The sequence below is a fragment of the Eucyclogobius newberryi genome, unplaced genomic scaffold (assembly GCF_026437365.1).
Source record: "Eucyclogobius newberryi isolate DKJ021-1_F unplaced genomic scaffold, fEucNew1.0.hap1 SCAF_19, whole genome shotgun sequence".
In the NCBI taxonomy this organism is placed as follows: Eukaryota; Metazoa; Chordata; class Actinopteri; order Gobiiformes; family Gobiidae; genus Eucyclogobius; species Eucyclogobius newberryi.
Genome location: NW_027315823.1, coordinates 16,275,422 through 16,297,970, shown reverse-complemented (window position 1 = coordinate 16,297,970; position 22,549 = coordinate 16,275,422). Strand labels below are relative to the sequence as shown.

Genomic DNA, 22,549 nt, shown 5'->3' with positions numbered 1-22,549 from the left:
ATGGAAAGACCCAGGTGCTGGTGTAATTTGGTGGACTGCTCATGATGTAATGCAACCTTGTAATGCACAAATATCAACACATGCTACAAAGCTACAATGAAAAGATACTCAACATCTCAAATGAAACAAGTACTTAACACATACACAAAAAGGCCCTTGCTTATCATTGACATTTGGAAATGAATTAATCTTGATTCAATAACAATCTACTACCCACCATTTTGCATATTCTTAAGGACACCACCAGCCTCTACTTCTATGTTCCACAAAAATAGCTTGTTTAATGGTGTTTCGAGTTGATACATGCGTATTTAATAAAGCAGTTTAGTCAAGCTTTTAGGTTTTATAAAACATACCTCCAGTCCTAAGTCAGCCTCTAATAACTAATATGGACTCTCAACAGTTGTAAAGTGGCCGCCTCAGCACTCCATGCAGAAAAGGTTGGCTGCTGAAGCTCGCAATTATTTTCCATCTTACCTCTCAGCACGAACCCTACCACCTCCCTCCATTCTTTTTCATTTATTTTAAGAGTATTGCATTGCAGCTGAGTGTAGGGAGAAACGCATAGTGACAAAGGGCTTCATTTCCTTGTAGCTGGACTTTCATTAGTGTTAAAATGTTCTTACTAAAGTCTATTGTCTAACTAAGTCAAGCCTGAAGTTGCAGTCACAAGATGTCAAGGAGGGAGAATACCTCTTTCAAGTTGCAGTAAGAACTTTTACTCTGGGGGATATCCTTTACCACCTGTACATATCAATCACAGTCTTTGGTCAAGCTCATGAATAAGGGGCAAAATGTTCTTGAATCTCAGTCCAAGATGGAGACAAAATGGCGGTGTGTTCAGGGGCATGGCACAGAGATTAAAAAAGCAACAAATTCTTGCTGAGGTTTTAATCAAAGCGTCTCTGTGCAGGCCAGCCTAAATGAAACTTTATTGACACCTAAGCGTTGAACTTGGCATGCACTGCAGTGCTTGGCCAGTGGTCTGGTGCTCCTGCTAAGACTGCTTGTTATTTTCAGGGTTGCATATCACACTCTGCAGAATCTTGTGGACACAACATGTTTAACCCCATGTCTAGAGTGTAAGTTTTTCATAGTAATAGGTGGTCCTTTTCTGTCCGTTTATTATTATTTTAAGAACGGGAAACTTTCAGTATAGGAACATTTCTATAGGGTCTAAATCTTGACTAAATGGTATTGTAGTTTAGTTATGGGTTGTATCTTGGGTTCTACTGGTTTAGTATATGTATTATACTTGTTTAGTGCAATGTTTACCCTTACTAATTCTATATACATCTTTCTTCCCAGCATTTTCCAGACCAGTTATTCACAAGGGGGCCGGGCCGCATATTTGGGGGCCAATAAAGTCTGTATTTTTATACAAATCGATATCTGGTCACCGTTTTCATCAGGGACAAGCACTGTTCGCCCGCATCAGAACTGAAATACAGCATTTTTTGCAGAAGAAATGAGCAAAGCATAAAACGTTCTGAGGTGAAGTGAAGACTTTGATTTGTTTCACATGCGTTATAGAAACAAATAGATCTAATTGCGTAGTAATTGAAGAAGTGTGTATTCTGGATCCCAGGCAATCACACGGCGTTCCTAAAAACGAGATCCAGACCAGACTGCTTGAATCATAAGGCATGTTAATTGCTTGAAAAGAAAATGACAATCCATGACCACCCTACATGTACCCTGTTTCTGCTCTACCACATCCCAAATCGTAGAAAACCTTTCTATATAAAAACATTTCCTAAAGACACACTAATCATTACAAAGGAGACAAGATAAGGTAAAAGTCACAAATGTTATAACAAAAGAAGAAAACATTTGTTGGAGCACAGTACATTTTTGTTCTGTATATGGCTCCTCATACCGAGCCGGGGGAAGTGTGCACTCATAAGGAAAGAAGTGGCATCCTTACAGAAAAAAGGGAGTAGACTAATAAAGAGCACTTTTCTTCCCACTGCGGAAGAACTCATCCAAAGAACAGTGGGAGAAATAAGACGAGTGAGGCTTCTGCACAACATTGGTCAGTCTCTCCTCTCCCTTATCCCTGAAATATCTGCTCAATGAACTACTTGAGCAAAGTCTCCAGACCGTTTGTCAAAAGGGTAAAAAGGAAAGTCTTCAACGAGAAAAGAGGTAACACTTGAAAGAGCGCATTTCTCAGGGGGAATAAGTCCAGAACAAAGCAGAGTAACAGACACCAACGCATTGAACAATGTTTCTTTTTGCACATATTTACATATTAAAAAGGCAATGCAACAGTCACGAGTTCTTCAGGTGAATTTAAATAAATAAGAGTGGACACTGTGCCATGAGGGCCAGCGATTATACTATAAGATACTTCCACTTGTGTATCCCCCCAGTCAGTCCAGATGTAGTCTGCAGTAAATGAGGCTGTAACCACTCCTGGCAGCTGACCCCATTTGCCTAATGTTCAACACAGTCTGAGCAGGTGCACTTATCCCGTTTAAGCCACAGGACTACTGTACGTGATGTAACCCGAAATGTCTCATGCAATAGTTCTTTCAAGAAAATACATGCCGATTGTTGTACAGTAAGTTCTGATACTATCACACATCTGTCAAGTACAAGAGGGACAGTTATGCTGATGTGAGGCCAGTGTGTTTCTGCATCTGTTAAGCCCCTGGACAAATGGACCTGACATCTGTTGGAAGAGGAAATGTTGACGACAGAAGAGTCGGCTATTGCCAGCCTTCACTCAGGGGTACAGTGGACAATGGGAACTATTCACATTTTAAAACAAATTACATGTGTACAATTATTCTAGAGTCAGCATCACCCGCATGACAAAAAACACACACATTTTCAGTCAAATGTTAAATGTACGGTAAGTGTTAGCCCTTGTAAAGTAATTGTGAATGTTAAATGAAGCAACACAAAAAAGACATCAAAAGTTGCAAACAGCTGAGTGGATGTTTCAGTAGCACACTATGGCTAATGTTACAGAGTCTGCCAGTGTGACATTCCCTCTGTACAGTCTATGTATAGTGTGCCTATGTAAAAGCATTTAGACAGTTAGTCCGTAACCCAATAGTGCAATCTCTCCACTTATTTCACTTACAAGAGTCTTTGAAGACTTGGGAGTTGTGTGAAAAAAAAAGCACTGGGTCCGTAAATCAGTGCGAGGCTTCTGGGGACATAGCTTGGTTTACCCAAATCTATAAATCTCTGCATCATCGACAGCAGCACATTTTAGCACAGTAAAACATCAGCATGCAAAGTAAAGAAAGTAAAATCTATGCAACTGCAGGCTTAAGTAACTTTTGGCCAAACCATCCTCAATGAACACTTAATGATAATGATTTTTTCTCAATTAAGGCAGAAGTGCCACTGATACGTGAATGTTAAAATGTTAAGATTATTAAGTGATTCACTACATTTCCTCCCATGCTAATGCACTATATTATGAGATGTCACACTCCTACACAGGGAAAAATTAAATCATATCATATAATTTATAAAAATCCCAAATGGATATTGTCAGACCCATTATCTCAATTAACCACAATTAATAACCTCTTAACCACAAAGTGGAATCTGAGATCCCGAAATTAAAGTGACCCATGAAGATTAGCTGGGAAATGTGGTGATAAAAATCAAATTGTGATCTAATTCCAGTGACAATATGCCATTTTGGTCAAATTGCCATATTGTGATTTACAAACAGTTTCATGAAAACAGCTCTATGCTCAAACCACAACACTTTTTCACATCCATACCTCAAATTGCGTAGGCAACACTCTGAGTGAGTGACAGGCGGAGTCAATCAATCACAATGACACGTGATCTTTCAGAAGAAGCAGTTGAATTTATTTACCTCTCCAATGCAATATAAAGACACTAAATGTACCTGAATTGTGATAACATTTAAATCTTGATCAGTCTCAAAATGTGATATACATGTTTTGGAATATTGCCCAGCCTCACATGACGTGACAGCTCATTGATATAATTTTGTATTGATGTAGGTTGCTGCAATTTTAGACCTAAATCTTGGGCATAAAATGTAATAAGATGTTTCAGTGTGTCCACACACAATGACAGTGGATTATAGATATAAAAATGTTAGTACTACCATGTTAAAGCCAAAGTGTGATGTCAGTTTTGTACAAAAAGGTATGTTGTATATGCTCAAGAGAGCTTAAGAGTGGTGATGAATGGCAAACCACAACATCATACCAAAGTAAGTGTTGTATACAGATTCTATATGTGGGGCGGACAGGAAAACACTGGCATTTTGATGAATGAGGGGGACGTATAGCCTATAATCTATTGTAGGAGTCATGTTGGATCACACACAGACGCACAAAGCAGGTTTACATCACTGTAAGCTCAGAACCTGTTCACACACAAAAAACCCTTAAATGTCAGAATTGAAATCTGAAATAAACAGAAGTCCAAAAGTGTGTGTGGGCGTAATAGCATTACGTTTCTTATGAAAAGAACTCACAAGAATTCTGTCAAAAGGATCAAAATTGTGTCTAAAAAATAAGATTAGACGTAATGTAAAATCCAACAAAGAGCTGTTCATTAAGAGTCTTGTGATTTATGTCAAATGCTACAAAGTGGTTTGGCAGCATACTCCTAATTGATTTGCCAACATAAATAATTCTCTATCACCAATGCCCATTAAGTTTTACTGCAGCTATAGTACTGCTATCCATCAGTATTAAATGGAGTTAAACACAGTCCTAGCAGGCCTAGTTGAGCAGTAATTTTCTATGGGAAGAAATGAAGGTACTAAAGGCATTTGCTGGAGACAATGTCATTACCTGACTTCATTTTGGCATTGTTAATCTGATAAAAAAAAGATAAAAAAGTATGCTCTCTAGAAACTCTAGCTCTTCTATATTGACAAAGCAGTCCAGATCTATACTTCCATGTGGTTCTAAGGGAAATAGGCTTTGCTGTTAAAAAAAAATAACTACAAATGACTAATAATACATTATTTATAGAGCACCACATATTCCATTTTTCAGTGACTGTAAATATCTTCCAAGATCAGTAGCCTGTTAGCAGAGAACAGAGGAGTGTGCCTAGTGTTTTAAAGGAAAGTAAATGCTTAAAAGAACTAAGCACAAAAGGTTTGAGTTACTAATAAATAGAATATGATGGTTCTATCACCACAAGTAAGAAGTGTGTAATTCAGAGGATTATTTGATCAAAGAGTTCTTAAGTTCTGGGAACATTTTTGAAGTAGTCACCGAAGAGTCTTTTTAAAAGAATGCATTAACATAATTATGGTAAAGAGTCAATGTTGATGGTAACACCTCTCAGTTAAATAATAAAATAATGCCAGCCAGCCATACTAACTCTACCTGATAGATTAGAGCTACAATCATGAAATGAAATTGAAACAAAGGCTTCACTTTCAAGGCAGAAACAAGAAAGAGCTTTATAAAAATGCTTAATTCCATCTCACTATTCCATTGAAAAGCAGAAATGCCAGGTGTCGTGAGGATTTCTGGGTTGCTCAAAGTTCTGTGTTAATCTGCAGTATATCCTGATAATGAGTAGGCAGTGATTAGCATGCCTCGGTCTTGATCCATTCAGAGGACGCGGAGAGAAGACGACAGGCCATTACGGCCCAGCGAGCTCCTGTTAATCAGTCTATTAGGGTTTAATTGAGGGTAGTTCATTAGGAGCCAGTGGGCAGTCAGTGCTCTGGGGCCACAAGTCGAGATGAGGAGCAGCTGGCAGAGCAACCTGACGCCATTGTCATGCATTCCCTTTATACACAGCTAGTGATGGACTGATGGGAAAATGAGCCAATTACACCAGTCTACTTCTGTCCTTTTTGAAATATTTTAGGGAGTCATGAATTAAGATTCTATACCCTCAGCACTGGCCACAAATGCCACAAAGCACTGGACACATCAGTTGAGCCACTATAGTATCCGTTATCATGAAAACTAAAATGTATTCTGGGCCCATAATTTTTAAAAGCAAATATCCACAATTATAGCCCATTGCTTCTTCCATGGGGACTCAACCAACAACATACAGTTTTCACCCATGCAGAGACTGAGAGAATCCAACGACCAACCTCCAGGTCATTAGACAAATGGCTGTACCTTAAGTCTATAGCTCCTAAAGCCCCACTGTTTAGCAGCATTACAGTGATTCAACAAAAACACAAAAAAAAAACAAATAAGGAATTATAAGTGAATAAATCAAAGTGCACAAATTCCCTGTCCCAAAACAAAAGGTGGCTTGTCTTTACGTCTTCAAAGCAGCTTTGTGTTGGATCTGAAGTTCTGCCTCTGCCTTAGCTGGACCACGACGGGGTATTGGAATGTGGCTCACTGAGGCTAGGATGGGTTCATCAACTCCTGGGCCACACAGCAGCAACAAAGAGGACTGCATTTGGTTTGATCTCTTAGATATCACTTTTCCAGAAACAAAGTGCATAATCTCTACTTATCCATACTGCTACAGCTTATTATAGCACTATTACAATTGTTGAGTTTCTTTGGTGTACGGCTACTTCTACTGCAACATTAGACAAACACAGAAACAGTTATTCCTGACCAGACTGGGAATCAATCCAAGACATTGGCATGCGATCATAAACTAACTTGAGTAAGTAAGCAACATCCACCTCAGATGTGAATAAACATGTATTGCACCAGGGCTAGAATCTAATAAAGTCTTTGACAAAGGCTTGCCTCTTGCCTCAAAATTTCATTGCTCCACGGGTCAAAAATAACGGCTCAGAAACGCCAGGCACATGTCCTACTGAGATAGCCATGTGCAGAGCTGGTGTTTATCACTGCCACTAAGGTCAAGTCCATCACACAATGTTTCCTCAATATCAGATGAAAATTGTATTAATTCACACTTTTATAAAGTCCTACTACATACTAAATGATTGCACTTACAACAGAACAAAAAATACAACTGATCTTAACTCAACGCATACTATATTTCACACCCAGGGAGACTGTGGCCTCCACTTATTCAGCTAGTTATCTCCTGACTATGATTAGAAGTACGATAATACAGTTTCATTAACATTATCCAACTCACTTCACTTGGACGCTAAGTGCCGCATGATTGCATTTGGAGATGTCTTCAGCCTGGCGACTCGATACTCGAGAACTGGTGAGGTGTCTAGTGGTTCACTGTAGGTAAGCTCGCAACTCATAAGTGACAAGTAAGAAGAAACAGATGTGCTGCTTGTAGGACTGCTAATGGAGAAATGCAGGTTATTTTAAGACATGGTGAATGAAGCCAAAAGGGCGTGTCCCATAATAAATGCCTCTTGCATGTAGTAAGTATTTAATTTTACAGCCTCATGCCAATCAGTTAGCTGCATGCAGAGCAAATCCCACTGTGGCATTTCACACATGCTTAACCCACCAGCACATACACACGGTCTATTCTCATTTCAAAATGTGCAAAGACTATTTTAGAAAAAGATAATAAAATGATGTAAACAAATAAGGAGACTAGTTGAAATGGGTCAGAAGGAGGCATTAGATATTGAAGTGTGTTGATACTATTTTGGGTATCATTCAAAATGGCATTGTATCGCCCGTTTAGTGTCGGGTGCTGAATAAAAAGTGGGTTCTGTTGAATCTTTCCTCTGCCTCTCAGATGTGACATGTTGTTTATATACTGCTGTAAACATTACCCTGGCTCAGACACATTTCTTCAAGCTGACGCCTCACCAAAAACACTCAAACACAACCCTGGCCTCCATAATAGCCCTGGCATCTTCCAATGTCAGTTTATTTAGAACGGGTCGTTACTGTTCACCTTCTGCGACCTTAGTATGTTTGCTGACAGTTTACAAGGCGACATTTACACCTACAGCCCAGAAGGCTCCATTCTCCCTCCATTTCCTCACTCAAAAGCCCACACAGAAACTTCTAATCTAGGAGCTCAGACACACTTATTCAACAACTGGCTTCCGTAGCCATAATGCAAAGAAGCTTTCAAAGAGTTATTTAGCAAGAACACACAACAGGCTTTGCACATTTGTAGGAAACAATGCTTGTATGTTTCATTGACTGAAAATGTCACATGCCTCTATGCCTAATACATGCATGACACAGAGCACAATAAGCCAGTGCCATTTTAGCTTCCTGGATCAACTAAGATCTAAGACTCAACACAATATCCATAACAACTAATATCAAAATTCAACATATACAGATCTCACTCAAAACACTGGTAGATTCTGGGTGCTAGGAGTTTTCAGTTTGCTCAGTGTTGAGCATAAGCAAACACAAGTGGAGGTTTTTATGAGAAAAAAAAATCTGGCTGAACAAGGAGGCATTCATGTGTTGATTCATAGCAGGCTTGTAGTTGGGTTAGAGAAGGGGCCATCTGTGATGGCACTCCCCCGCTAAGACTCGGTTATAGAGAGACAAGCCGTGGATCCGCATGGACGTGATACATCCATATACTGTAGGCATACCGGAACTAACACCTCAAGTTGTCCCTTAACACAGTTTATGGAAAGGATGCTTTATGTCACCAACATACCTATACCACTGAATTTATGGGCTATAAATATTTTTCTTTTTCTCCATAAAATGCAGAAGAAAAGTAGTTTTAATGACTGAATTGGTATTAAATGTGCTTAAGGGGCAAACAAAAAGTTTTCCTTCACAGTAGAGGTGGGAAAGATATATAAAAAAATCAAATATTGAGTATATTGTGTGTAATTAAAATTATTAAAAATGACCTCAAGGGTTAGAGAGACAGAAACATATATTTTAGTGTTATGTCCCAAACAAGAAAATAAAGGGATATTTTTGTTGTTGTAATTTTTGGTCTATTCACATTTTGTGGACAATTACACCCGCCCCTACTTCAGAGTGTGGAAGATTAACATTTCAGTCACTTCCGAAGTAACAATACCTCTGCTCTGATACAAGAGCTACAGCACGGTTCAATTACAATCTGAACATTCTTGACAGTAATTACTCAAGAAGTCTGCCTAATCAAGAATACAATGACTGAATAAAAAGACAGCAGTTCATCTGAATAGACTATTATTTCAACCAGCTATGTTTTAAGTTAACAAGTAAAAATGTCAAATTGCTAACACTGTTCCACATGTGCGAACAGGACAGTGGTACACTTCACCCAGCCCACATGTTGAAGACACTACATGAAACTGCCTTTGGGACATCATAGGATTACATTCCATTTAGCCTCAGAGTAACAAAGTTCACACGTCACACCACCCTGAGGTGAAAGATACAAACACGTCATCGTGATGCTGCATTTGAGATTATAGCCTCCAGACACATGACATGGGACTTTTTGTTTTTACAAAAATTAGATCTAGGGAATTTGAAGTAACATTACTATCATGTTTCGCACAGCTGAAGTGTACATTTCCATTTAAAAAGACTGCACGTTTTATGTGGTGTTTTTCTGTATGCTAGAAAAGAAAGTACTTTGCAACCTCCTTGGGGTCAATGTGTACTTTTTACTCTGACAGGTTTTGATGACATGGCTTCAGAAACAAGACAAACGTTAGAGCAGTACTCCGCAAGCAAGTTCTGCCTTGTGGTGGCCATTAACAGTGTAAATAGATTTCTAAAGAGTGAAGGCGTAGCGTCTCAAGTAGCCACATTAACATGATTCCCATCCATTGAGACACATGCTACACTAACTGTTAAAACAGATATGGGGAGCCTACAAAAGAAGTGTGACAGATGAGCTAATCTCTTTGCAGATCAGCGAGTGGCCCACTGGAGACCCAGTTTGGTCTCAAGTCCTGAGGAGCCCGCTGAATTGTCGGTTTAACCTGACCATTGTTATGTGGCTCTAGTGACAAATCTCAAGTTGCTTTGTGCTGCAAGGTCTGGAGGTACATGTTACCTAATGACGGATGATACACATGAGCATTAGAGTTATCCTATTTGGAATCACAATAAGAGACCTTTGCTAAAAATATATACTTTTACTAGACTAGGGGGAAAGTGGTTACATCTGAACCAGAAATGCTGAACCTTCTCCTGTGCATTGGATACGAGTTGTAATGTTACATACCTCAATGATCTTGTCGTGGATTTGAAGTCCATCCTCTTTATCCGCGGGACCATTCTCCACAATCTTGGATACGTAGATCCCCTCATTTGAAGTGCTGTCATTTTCATCCTGTAATAGATGAATGTAATTAGTAATGCTACAATTTCAACATAAACGTACTAGTAGTAATAATACATCCATAATATAGTAGCTAAAAGGAAAATTACTGTATAATGTCAACTGTGGGATTGTCAGTTCCATAGACGAATGTCAAGAAGCTATAAAAAGTAAAGAGTTAATTTACAAAGTAAAGTTATTGCAGCCTATCAGAGTGTTTCTCCAACAGAGGTGCATGTTGTGCTGGGGTTGATTATTTTCCTTCATCCTTTCCAATAAAAATGCTGGATTAGGCCTTTTTAGTCATGGTTACAAGTAGAGAGAGTGTTTGTCAACCACTCCTTCCCATCTAGCATTTGAACATGTTAGTAGTGAAAAGATTCCCGTCTGATCTTGATGTATAGTCTGTCTATACACCCGGATGGGGATATGATCCCAGCGTCAGAGATAAATGGTGCCTTTGTTTGCAGTATTGCTTGTTAAAGTGGGCATTGTGGCTCCATAGGGTGTCTCAGGAGGCGTGGAGGATGTGACGGGGTCAGGTCAGCTATACAGTCCTCCAGCCACAAAGCGGACTCCTGTTGGGTGTTTACTTTAGGACCAGAATGGTTAGACTAACTGTATACACTGTGAGCACTTAAGAACTAATGTGGATGGCTCTCTTGATCTTTACACTTCAACAAAAGAGTCACTGAAGTTTGTGAATGCGAGTGTTTGTTCTGGGTTTAACATGCCATATTGTGAACGGTCAAATCATGTGATGAACACAGCCCTTTTCTACAAAACTCCCAAACTATCAAAGACGGTCCAAGTCAGTTTCCAGTAGTTCATTTCCATTCACTCACCACTTAGTATGTCATGCTTATCAGTCATCATCCATGTTCACATTAACGGCACATGTCAAGGGTGACGGTGAACTCACTCAGAGTCCTGCGCAGGCCTGACAGCTGACTGCCCCAACCCAACCATGCCCTAACAACAGCCACATCAAACATCAAGGTTGAAGGTCATATAGATATTACCTCCATTTTAACGAATTGCTATGAGAAAGGGAAAAGCAGACACAGAGGATTAGCTATCTGTAGCCACTGAGGTTGATGCATGGTTCTGTCACAGACGCAAGAGAAAAGTGCCAGACTCAAAACACTGCTTTATGACTTAAGTCTTTTTATAACTTTCTCCGAATAGTTGTAACGGTGATAATGTTCGGGAGTGGAGAAAGTGTGTGCGTCACTGGAGCTATGGAAAACTGCCTTGTAACTGTTAAGTAAGGTCCCGGTGAAAGTGATACGGGCCATGGCATGTGAAAGAGGTGCAAGCTCAAAGGCTCCGTGTATGGAAGGTAAACCTGGGAGGAAAGTGTAAGTAGGATGTACAGGACAGAATTACAACTAAAAGTAGGGCTGCCTGGGAGATATTATGATCACATTTTTTTTTTGGTCATATTGGTTGATCATGATTTTGTCTAAAATTGTCTTTAAATATTACTTTCTGCAACATAAACAATTCAGACTAATAATCATTGCCATTTGACAGAAAAACATACACGTCGAACTCCAAAGTCTTCAAACAACATGCTTTTACTGACAGAGGGTTGTGGCGGTGCACCAGATTTAAAAACAAGTTGATCATTGACGATTTAGAAATGACTGTATCTCGAATAAAGTGGGTTTAATTTAAAAACCACAAGAAAAAGTGTACATTAATCGTCATTTAAATTAAATTAATATCAACAAATATCAAAGTTGCAGCATTAAAACAACTATTATCTACTCTTATGATTCAATTGTATTTAACAAACAACATAATAACATGTAGCAAATGGCTGAAAATGCAGCATGTGGGATTGAGCAAAGTCGTTGAATACATGTCTGAAATTGTTTTAAGTTTTTGTTTCTAAGCATTTGGTCGGTTTTTGTGTTGTTCTTTTAAAAAAATATATATAATCTATTTTATGTTATGTTTTGTTAATTGTTTCAACATTTTATACACTTTTAAATTATGAATATTCAAGTTTACAGAAAGAAATCATTTTAAACTTAACATCTAATTCATTTAATTCTTATGACCAGTAACCCTCATAAATAGCTACAGTTGAAACAAAGAAGGCACAAAGCGATTCATATTGCAGTCTTAAAACTCAAAACGAACACCAAAACACTTCTGACGCTTCACTTATCACTAAATGTACCAATATTCCAGTATGTTTCAGTTAGAGAGTCATTAAAGAGCCCCAGCACTTCAGAACCGGAAGGCAGAACACTGTTGCTGTGATAACTTTGAACCACCAAGAGCCCTTTTCAATTAGAGACAGAACAAGTGTGGTCAAAGCCAAAATCCTACATTGAACTCTCATAAATGTAATCATAGTTTTTGTTTTAATCAGTAATGCCAAATCCACAAAACCACACCAGTGTATAAACATCATAAAACAAGCCCGATGTGGTCCATATGTCCACGGACTTCTGAGCAGCAGAAACTAGGCCTGTGCACAGAAGGCCGGTGAGGGTAGTCATTGCTGGGTTGCTATTTGACACACTACACGCTTTCAACCTACCGCGCATGGCCTTCCTCCTACGATGTTAAACCCCAGAGATCCACCCTCACGAAGAAGCACAACTGGCACACTCCTAGTCTCCTACAGACACAGAAAGGGACACGTCAGCAGAGAGAGGGCATGTGGCAGCTGTTCATTACAATACATTTCAATTGTATAGAATTAGGGGCTTGTGTCGGGAGATAAACAGTGTCAATCAGCTTTTTTTTCCATCTTCTACTGCTTGTTCCTAGTAAAGGTTGTGGGTGACTGGAGCCTATCCCAGTGTCTTTGGGCCTTAGGCGGGGCACACCCTGGACAGGGGCCAGCTCGTCGCAGCTGGCCCCTGTTAACACAGGGACATAGTCACAGAGTCACTCCCAGATTCATTCACTAGGGGCAATTTAGTGTTGCCAATTGACCCAACACATGCATGTGTTTGAACGGTAGGAGGAAGCTGGAGAACCCGGTGAGAACCCACGGTAACATGGGAAGGACAGGCAGACACTACCCAGAGAGCTACTGTGAGATTGGAGTTTGGGGGCCGGGGCCCATTACTAATGGCCATCTAGTTGCTGTATGACCAGAGAAGGAGCTTGGCTCACATTGTGTTGTCTGAAGTGAAATTTGACTCTGGTTCTGCCCAATATCGTTATAGAATGTCTAGGCGCAACCAAGGCCCAAAGGATCATGTCTCTTTTTTTTTTTTAAACAGCCAGAAACTTCAGCATGCACAACAGAAAACTGCTGGGGGGGAAATCAACATCTACAAATCCAGGGATTTGGTTCTTGACTGGAAAAAGGCAGCATGCCCAATCTATGCCGGTAGAGAGGGAAGAGAGAGAGAGAGATAGAGAGAGAGAGAAAGAGAGTGATAGAAATGCTCATGTTATTTTTAAGGGGTCACCTCAGACCTGACGAGTTGTTAGCCAATAGTGTGTGAAGAGTGTGAAGCTAATGTGTCCGCGTTTTGTTTTTAACTTTAACAACTGGATGATAGCAAAATAAATGCTAACTACATTTTAAAGCTATGTGGCGAAACATCGAAATCCATAATCTAAATGCTATGTTTTCTGTTTAACGCTAAATGACCTTAAATGGTTTGTTGAGTGTCAGTGCAAACAAATAGTTTCAGTTGTAGTCATGGATCACACTGTAATTAGATCCACAGACAGATGCATTTGGAAGCTGGACATTCTCGGAAAGTGTGACTGGAGCTGAGGTGAAGAGCTGCAGTGCCAGTCCACTTAATAAACCATCAAAGTTTTCCATTTATTAATCATTTGTTTGCTGTCTGTGAATTTTTTTAATGTTTTTATCCCCCCATTTTAACGGTAAGGACATTTGGTTTTATCACTAGGACATAGCTATTGCTTTAGTTCGACTTGTTTGTAAGGACCGTGGTACAAGAGTGTTTGCAGATGTGAAAAGCAGACTTCTTAATTAGTCTGAGATCATTTTAACAGTGCTTACAGACACAATAGACCTGTGTCTGAACCACACTAACTGTGCAAACCTGGAATCATCTGCAGCAGTCATTTATGCCCGTCATTTTGGGCAAATGAATAATATTAACAATGGCAACAGCATGATTACATTTTAAGTCGACCGTCCCGCAACCCATGCATGGAGTTATAAAGAAGAGGACACAAGTTTATGGGAGTGTAAAAATACAAAAACAAAAATGTTACAATAAGTAAATGGGTAAACTATTAGCACTATCTTCCCCCTGTCAGTGTGACAGTGTATAACACACAATATCAACCAAACATCAGAGAGGGACACAGAAGTACAGAGCTGATACTGTCACAGACCTGCACCTCCGTTATTGTTCACTCAACAAATCTTTGGGTCTTGTTCACCACTCATATGTGCACATGTGCCATTATTTGTTTTAGAAACTTTATCAATCCAGCTTTATTTGACACCTTCTCTTGGGAAGTATGGAAATACAATCTTAAACAGAGTAAGACTTTTTTTACTCTCTTTGTTTACGGACACTTTTCACTTCACTGTTTCCCGACTGTCTCTTGTTGACAGCTATAGTCCGAGGTCACTATAATTTGAAAGCATGTGTGGCTAATGTTTCCGTGACAAAATGCAGTGCTTCACATTCCAGAGTACCTCGACAAGCGCATGATGGCCCCTGTACATGCCAATAATATGTGCTTTATATTTAGGGTTTCTCACGTCCATTATACACTGAGGTGGCAGCTGAAATTATGCTTCCTTTTAAGTGACCTTAAAGCCCCTGTAGAGGCCTAGATTAAGTGCTGACTTTGCATCTTTCCCAGAAGTCTTCATGTCATCCTGTCCTTCTGAGTGAGAGGTCTGTGGATGTATTATTTTACATGAGACAAGAGTTTGTGGAGGGGGGGTCACAATATATGCTCTTAGCTTTGGTTGCTCAGATTGCTTGGAATGTATCCTAATATTTATGATGAAAATATTTACATGCATGGTTCATTCTTTAGTACTTGTTCAGTTTGGTCTCAAAATATTATTTCCGGCTCAAATATTATTATTTTTTTAAACATGTGATACTTTGTGTATTTGTGTACTCAGATAACAACATCTTATTATTGATATACTGTATTCAAACTAAGGCTGTAACGCTGCATGCACATGTTTGTAATGTAAAGGGCAAAACTTATTTTGTCCTGATAGCATAATGTAATCTTAGGCTTATTAAATTTAACCCTCCTTCAGTCTAATGAGATTGAAATGGTCAATGGTTAAAGACATTTTACAAGGAATGTAATGCCTTGGATATCTTGTAACACTTATAATGCGCTTGATCATATTATTAAGTTACCCTACAGGGTTATCTATTATTGCAGCACATCTAAGAGAGGAAAATCGAAGGTTGGAAGAATTGCAGGCCATAAACTAGTCACATTGTGCATTTAGAGACGCAGCAACACAACAAAAGTCCTTCACCGGGGACTGATAAAATACTGTAATCAACATTTAACCCACTGACAATGTTACAAGTTAGAAAAAGGGTATGTCTCCCCAGTGATCTTATCTTGTTGAACAGATTTTCAGCTTGTAATGGTCCTGTTCTGTGCTTGTTAACACACAGCCAGGAAGTCCTCCAAATGTTAGTTCTTGAACATTGCACGAATTAATAAATCATATCCAAATAACGTCTTGAAAAAACAAATACATTTTTAATGAAAACTCAATCTACAGTAAGGCTGATTGGCCACATAATAGGAACATTTCCTGTGTCAAATGGAGCAGGATAAGCAGATGTGATACCACCGCTGCAGACACCAGCATGGCCGATTTCACCATTTCTGTGGCTCAGTGCATTTAATGCACAATTTACCAGTCTACTGGAACACATTCAGCTCAGAGTCGAGAAAGAGACAACCAAAGATGTGTGATTCTGCCGTTTGAAATCCCCCCAAGGCTCTATTTAAATACATCTTTGGATTGATGAACAAAAGCTCGTAGCCACCTTCGTGAAAGCTAATTTTCCACTATTTTACCTCTATTCAATATTGAGTACATTTATATTTTTGTAAGATGAAATATGATGCGTGTGTGATGGAACAGAATGCATTAGTTCAAAGATGTATACATTGCTTTGTTGTGCATTTTCAATGCATCTCACAGCTGTACTTTATTATCCCTTAAAATGACAAAAACATAAAAATATTCACTTGTATAAAACCACAAAACAAAGACATATGTAAAGTCTGAGGAATAAAGTCTGGCTTGCTCAACACCCGGTCTGGAGAGACGGGAGATGGCGGAGGAGAGTGGATCGGGGATGGAAGACGTTCTGGACGGCGTGGAGGAGCAGCCTTTTCTGCCTGCACGTGCCCGGAAACGTAAAAAGTCCCTTAGCTCGTCCGAGGGTTCTGGGAATGAGCAGCAGGATGAGGCTGAAGCTATTGATATCCGGGGTGAGAGCAGAGACTGTAAGGTGATCATACAGCTTGCACAGGATAGTGCATCCTTTAAGGAGTGGAATTCAGTGGCATTGTCAAAGAGCCTAACTGTAGCTGTGGGAGTGATCAAGAGTGCGAGTGTCCTTAGAGATGGCTCGCTGCTGGTCGTGTGCAAGGACGCGGCTCAGCAACGGAAGGCGATTGGAGCTAAACGTCTGGGTGGAAAGGACATTCTTGTGTCTGATGCTGAAAGAAACACGGTCAGAGGAGTTATCGTAGGTGTCCCTACGGCGACGTCTGTGGATGAAGTTAAGGAGAATTTGACTGGAGTTACGGTGGTGGACGCTAGGCGTTTGAAGGTGACCCGGTTTGGGGTAAGATGTGACAGCTTGTCGGTAATGGTAACACTTGGAGGGAGGTGCCTGCCTAGTAAGGTGTTCATTGGGTACATGTGCTATAGCGTCAGGCCATATGTTCCGCCGCCCCTGCGTTGCTTTAAGTGCCAGCGCTTTGGGCATATTGCAGCGGTCTGTAGAGGGAAGCAAAGATGTGGTAAATGTGCAGGAGACCACGAGTATGGGAAGTGTGACTTGGGAGCAAAACTGAAGTGCTGTAACTGTGGGGAAGAACATAGCTCTGCCTTCGGGGGATGCAGGTTTAGCAAAAGAGCTGCTGAGGTGCAGAAAATAAAGGTCTCTCAAGGTATATCCTATGCAGATGCAGTCAAGAAAGTTTCAAGTAACGAGTTTAGAGTAAATACAGAGAGAGGAGCCAGCGTTGCTCCCAGCCAGGGCGAAATGAGAAAGGCCAGCGTGGCTCCCAAGAAGTGTGAAGGTTTCAAGAGTGGAGGTCCCAAGTGTGCAGGTTCCAGAATTAATGAGAATACCCTGGTTGTGGATAGAGAGGATTTTGTACTCTTTATGGTGGATGTTGTAAACTGTGCTGCTCAGACTCAAAGCAGAACTGAAAGGATCAGGATCATTGCTAAAGCTGCAGGGAGATTCCTTGGAACAAAGGAGCTTGATTGGGCAGATATAGAAAACAGGCTAAAGGCGCTAAATGGGAGTCGGAGTGATGGGGGTCTGCTTGTGGGGAGTCAGAGTGATCAGAGTGACGAGATGGGGGTGGGGGTGGTCTCCTGTCCTCGCCCAGTCTCGTAGACGCACGGCTACCAAGCAGCGACATCAGTGGACATATTAAAGCCTATAGAATGAAGCCTAACGCTGTACGGTGGAAGCACCGAACGTCAAAGAAGGAGAGGAAGATGAAGAAGAGTCTCCCTGGAATAAAGCCGGTTGGTCTCTGAAACAACAACAACTATTCTAGTCACAAAGACATATCATGACCTCATGGGCTTTGTAACACCAAAGCAATGGAAGGAGTACTTTTACGGACTACGACAGAGTCTGAGGACTACGACAAAGTCTGAGGAATAAAGTCTGGCGGTAATGCAACACTTGGATGCCAACCGCCATAAAACAACAACAACAACAACAACAACAACAACATATGATTTTACAAGTATAGTTCTGCACCACCAATCTAATTTGAATTGAATAGAAGCCTCTCCTTGTAAAGTATTTTAGATTTAGATCTTGATTATTATCTTACGGTTCCCCTCTATTTAGCCCCATGTAATTACTGTTCACTAATTTGATTTATTAACTTAGTTATGAACTTCTGTGTCTTTTATAGCACTGTTAATTGATCTTTATGACTCATTAAGGATTAAATCCCCTCCATAAAACACTCCACCCCATTATTCCAGGCTGTCAGTTGAGTCTGGATGGATTTCATTGCTCTATTATTCTAAAATAAAAAGATTGGGTCATCGGTAGAGGTCGACAGATGATTGAAATATTGACAATATGCTAAATGTTTTGAAGATATTCCAAATTTGAACGAGTATGTTATAAAATGTACAAAAAAAAACGCAAAACAAGGTGTTTCTGACAGTTACACCTCAACTCATACATTCAAATATATTTCTGTTTGACTGACATAAATTGTCTTAATATAGTTGTCAGGTTCCTCCAAAAACCTAAGGCGTCACTGGGATAGGCTCCAGTCACCGCGACCCCGAAAAGGAACAAGCGGTAGAAAATGGATGGATGGTTCCTCCAGAAACTACACTTTTGCTTTTATGTATGTTATACAAGCTGACACATCTCTATTAGTCTGCCTCAGGGCAACTGTGACTAGCAAGAACTATCAAAGTAATATGACGTTATTTTGACTCTTTCAATGCCAGAAAAAGATAGATGGATAGAACCGCTGGAAAACCGCTCCAGTCTCCAAACCAATCCCACTAACCGAGATAGTCTCCATTTTTTGAGAATTGTGAACAAAAACTTCCAAATGACATTAAGCAATGATTTCCATTGTATCTTTGATCAATATTTTAGCCGAACAGTGAGCTGCCACAGACATGTTTAAATAAGCATGCTTGGAGCATGCTGTAGAACCCTTGTTGTGTACAGAAGTGTAGTAAATATTTGGCCCTCCCCCTTCACTGCCAGCTGGTCAGGAGCACAGCTGAGGGCCATGTCTCAGAGCACAGCCCTCATACATGCAGCTCTAATGAAGATGCACAGCAAAAAGGTTTCCTTCTACTTCACAAAATGCTGCAATACAGATGTACATTCGTAAGGATTTTGAATGCAAAAAAAGCCAACAAACTATACAAACTTCTGACTTCTGTCTATCCAAATATTATCGTGTCAATGTGCAAACTTTGTTACAATCAAACCCGTACAGTATGACAAGTATCAAGTGATGTAAAAGTAGACTTGGGCTTATCCAATCAGATCTCAGCGGTAGTGACAGTAAAAACAGGATTAAAACGGTGTTGCTTGCCAGGACACATAAATGTCTACAATACTTTTAGAGAAATCTAGAAGTATAAACACAGCAAAAGTAGTTGTTAGTGAAAGGTGAGAGAACAGCTAAAGCCATGGGTCAGACATACATCAGTGTATGAGTTGGGTTACGTTTACTGTGCTGTATAATGAGGCCAGACATAAGAGCTAGGGTCTGGTACTTGAGAAAAGGAAGGACTGGAGAGGAATTAAACTTGTTGCTGTGTGTGACTATGGACGGATGAGCAGCTGTACAAAGATGCAAAACTATTCACCTTGTTTAAAGTGTTTTTAGTGTTTTTTTTTTACACAATGACACTTGCCAGACTCACCTTGCAAGAGAAAGCCACAGTTTTGGTGAGGGAGTCGATCCTCTCGCTGTACTCCGTAAACTTCTTCTGGTACTTGAGCGCGGTCATCTGCAGCTCCCCGTGCACGGCAGAAAGCTGCGCGAGCAGAGCTTTCTCCCTCTTGTTGGCTTTGATCGTCTCCTTCTTAAACTCCCGGTCCAGGCTGATGACCTTGCACTGCAGCCCGGTGTTGTGCGCCTTCAGGGCTCGCACGCAGCAGTGGCTCTTGAGCCGGTGCTCCTTGTGCGTGAGCGTCAAGCCGCAGCCGCTCTCGCACGCGCCGGCGGCTCTGTGGTCGCAAGTGTCCCGCATGTGAGCGTCCAGGTCCCGCAGGCTGAGCACGTCCTCGCAGCCCCGGTTGCTGCACTTCACCGGGGCAAACTCGCACATCTCCGCGTGCTCCTCCAGGTGTTGCAGTTGGACCACGGCGTCGCAGCCCCTCGCGTGGTTGTCACATTGAATCTCCAGCTTTAGTATGAGGTTTTTAAGAGGCAAGACGTGGTTGAGCTCTTTGGCCGAGATCCGTTGACATTTGACGGGGCAGCTGCTCCGCTGCACGACCCAGGGCAGCACGCAGCCCGAGCAGAAGACGTGACCGCACGGCGTAGTCAGCGGCTCCTCCAGTACTTTGTTACACAAGTTGCATTTAAAATCCGGGTCCACGGTGCCTTTGAATCTGTCCACCTCGAATCCCATGGTTTAAAATGTGGAATAAAAGCAAAGTCCCAGTCTAAAGTCCCCAGTCCGCGCTGGGGGGCTTCAGCTGGTCAGCTCTCTCTCTCTCCCTCTCACTCACACTCAACTCCACTCAACAAACTCACAAACTCTGCTAATTGACCGAGACTTTGGTGCCTTCACGGACGCCTCGGAGACGCAGTCGAGGCGGATTGAAAACGTTTCCTGAACTTTTTAGACACACTTTTTTACAAAATAACTGTGACAAATGTATAAACTAAAGTGACGCGTTGAGCTTGCGACAACTTGACACAATTCACCCTAAATATTTAAAGTGCGCTGCATTCAAATTACATTGTATTATCCTGTGCGTAAAGTTGAAAAACAGTTTTGCACAATGAAAACAAGAATACATCACACATTTCTGTGGTTGTTAAGTTACTGTAACAGAATAAAACACCAGGCAACTCTATTCTTATTAAAGAATTACCTTCAACAGTTTAAAGCCAAGGTTCCGACAGACTGTGAAGTCACCACTCCAGGACAGTTGTTGCGCATGAGCAGTTCTCACGTAGAAGTACGGGTTTGATTAATTGCACTAGTGATGGGGAAGATACACATTTGTATTTGTTTTATTTGAATCAATAACGATACGAGTACTTCGAAGTATTGGTACAATACTTAACACTTATTCAACCTTATTGACACTGTAAGGTCACTACTACTTTGTATTCTTCAAAGAATGATTTCAATTAGGCTCTGAAGGACAAAGGTTAAAACACACTACATTAATCCTGACACATAATTCTTACACAGATGGATTTAACAAAAACGGTGAAGCTGTTTTGAAGCAAAACAAAGAAGAAATGATCCTTACATTTCTAAAAATGTATGCCTGGACTACATTTTTAACATTTATAAGTGTTAATTACCTGTGGTATTGATATTTGCATTACAGTATCACAGTACTACATCTATATTGTGTCACAAGTCTTGGTATCAATAGTCATATCCGTCTTATAATCAAAAGTGTTTTATTTTTTATGAGCGTATATCCATAGTTCATATTTAATCCTATACCGTGCAAATGCATTTATAAAGCTGTGAGTGCGGATTTCTAATTAAATTACATCTCCATTATGGCATGTCAGGCCAAGTTTATATAGGCTGCTGCTTCACCCTGGGTTTGATAAGCAACTTTGAGTTTTATATTGAAATACCAATATTTAAAATACATGCATGTACCTATCATATCCTATTTAATTTTGCATTTTAAAAACATGTACATAACAACATAATATTGGACCAGTTGTATTTCACAGCATGGAGCATGAGCGTTCAGGCTTGTGAAAACAGGTAGGAGGGCACACTTCAGGCATAAGCACAAGCTGTTTCAACACACGAATGAAGACAGGATCACAGCAGAACAACACTGGTGCTGATGGACAGGACAATACATGAGGCAACTCTGCAGCTTTGTCACCATGTTTAAGAGCTCAGATGGGACCATATTTTCATTTACTTCTGTGAATAGTCTCTTAAGTATTTATTTTAAAGTAATCATAGCCTACGTTTATGCACTAGTCATAGTGTTGAGCACTTCTGTCGCAACTATTCAAGTTTGATTACTGGACGGTCTGTCAGAATAAAGCATTTCTCAGCAAAGAGAATGCTTAGCCGCGATAGTTATAACCACATTTTATTGAAACAAAGGCAAATCTTCAACATGTTATAAAACTACACTTATTCCAGCCTGCGTGAAGCATGAGCTTAGTAACTCAACTGATACTCCAACCCCAATTCTTAACACCTAACCCTAATTCAATATGACTACTAAGCCTGAATCATCACAATTTGTTCATACTGAATTAAATTGTTCATGATTTGTTAGATTAGATTAGCCTTTATTGTCACCATAGGGGAATCTGACCTCTGCATTTGAGATGAATTAAGGTGTAGTTATTATAAAGTGGTACCAGAAAATGTGATTATCATTTCGTTTGTAAAATACATTAGGCCAATAAAAAATGTTATGCTCTTTGGAGTTTATGAGCTAATTGTGCAAACTGTCGATCTCTCTGGCTG

At 40.3% G+C, this 22,549-nt stretch overlaps 1 protein-coding gene across 2 annotated transcripts in view; it reads right to left on the bottom strand.

The window, feature by feature from the left end:
- pdzrn3b (PDZ domain containing RING finger 3b) overlaps positions 1 to 20,612 on the bottom strand; it is an 89,281-nt gene extending 68,669 nt beyond the window's left edge. Inside the window, exons 1-3 of one of the 2 annotated variants that reach the window (XM_072451895.1) lie at positions 19,772 to 20,612; positions 12,701 to 12,781; positions 10,048 to 10,155 (exon numbers count right to left, since the gene is read on the bottom strand). In XM_072451895.1, the coding sequence (XP_072307996.1) occupies positions 10,048 to 10,155; positions 12,701 to 12,781; positions 19,772 to 20,485 (903 nt within the window). In that variant the 5' untranslated portion in view covers positions 20,486 to 20,612. The remainder of the gene's footprint in view (positions 1 to 10,047; positions 10,156 to 12,700; positions 12,782 to 19,771) is intronic. The other variant, XM_072451896.1, reaches the window with a different exon arrangement.
- Between the last annotated feature and the right edge of the window lie 1,937 nt (positions 20,613 to 22,549).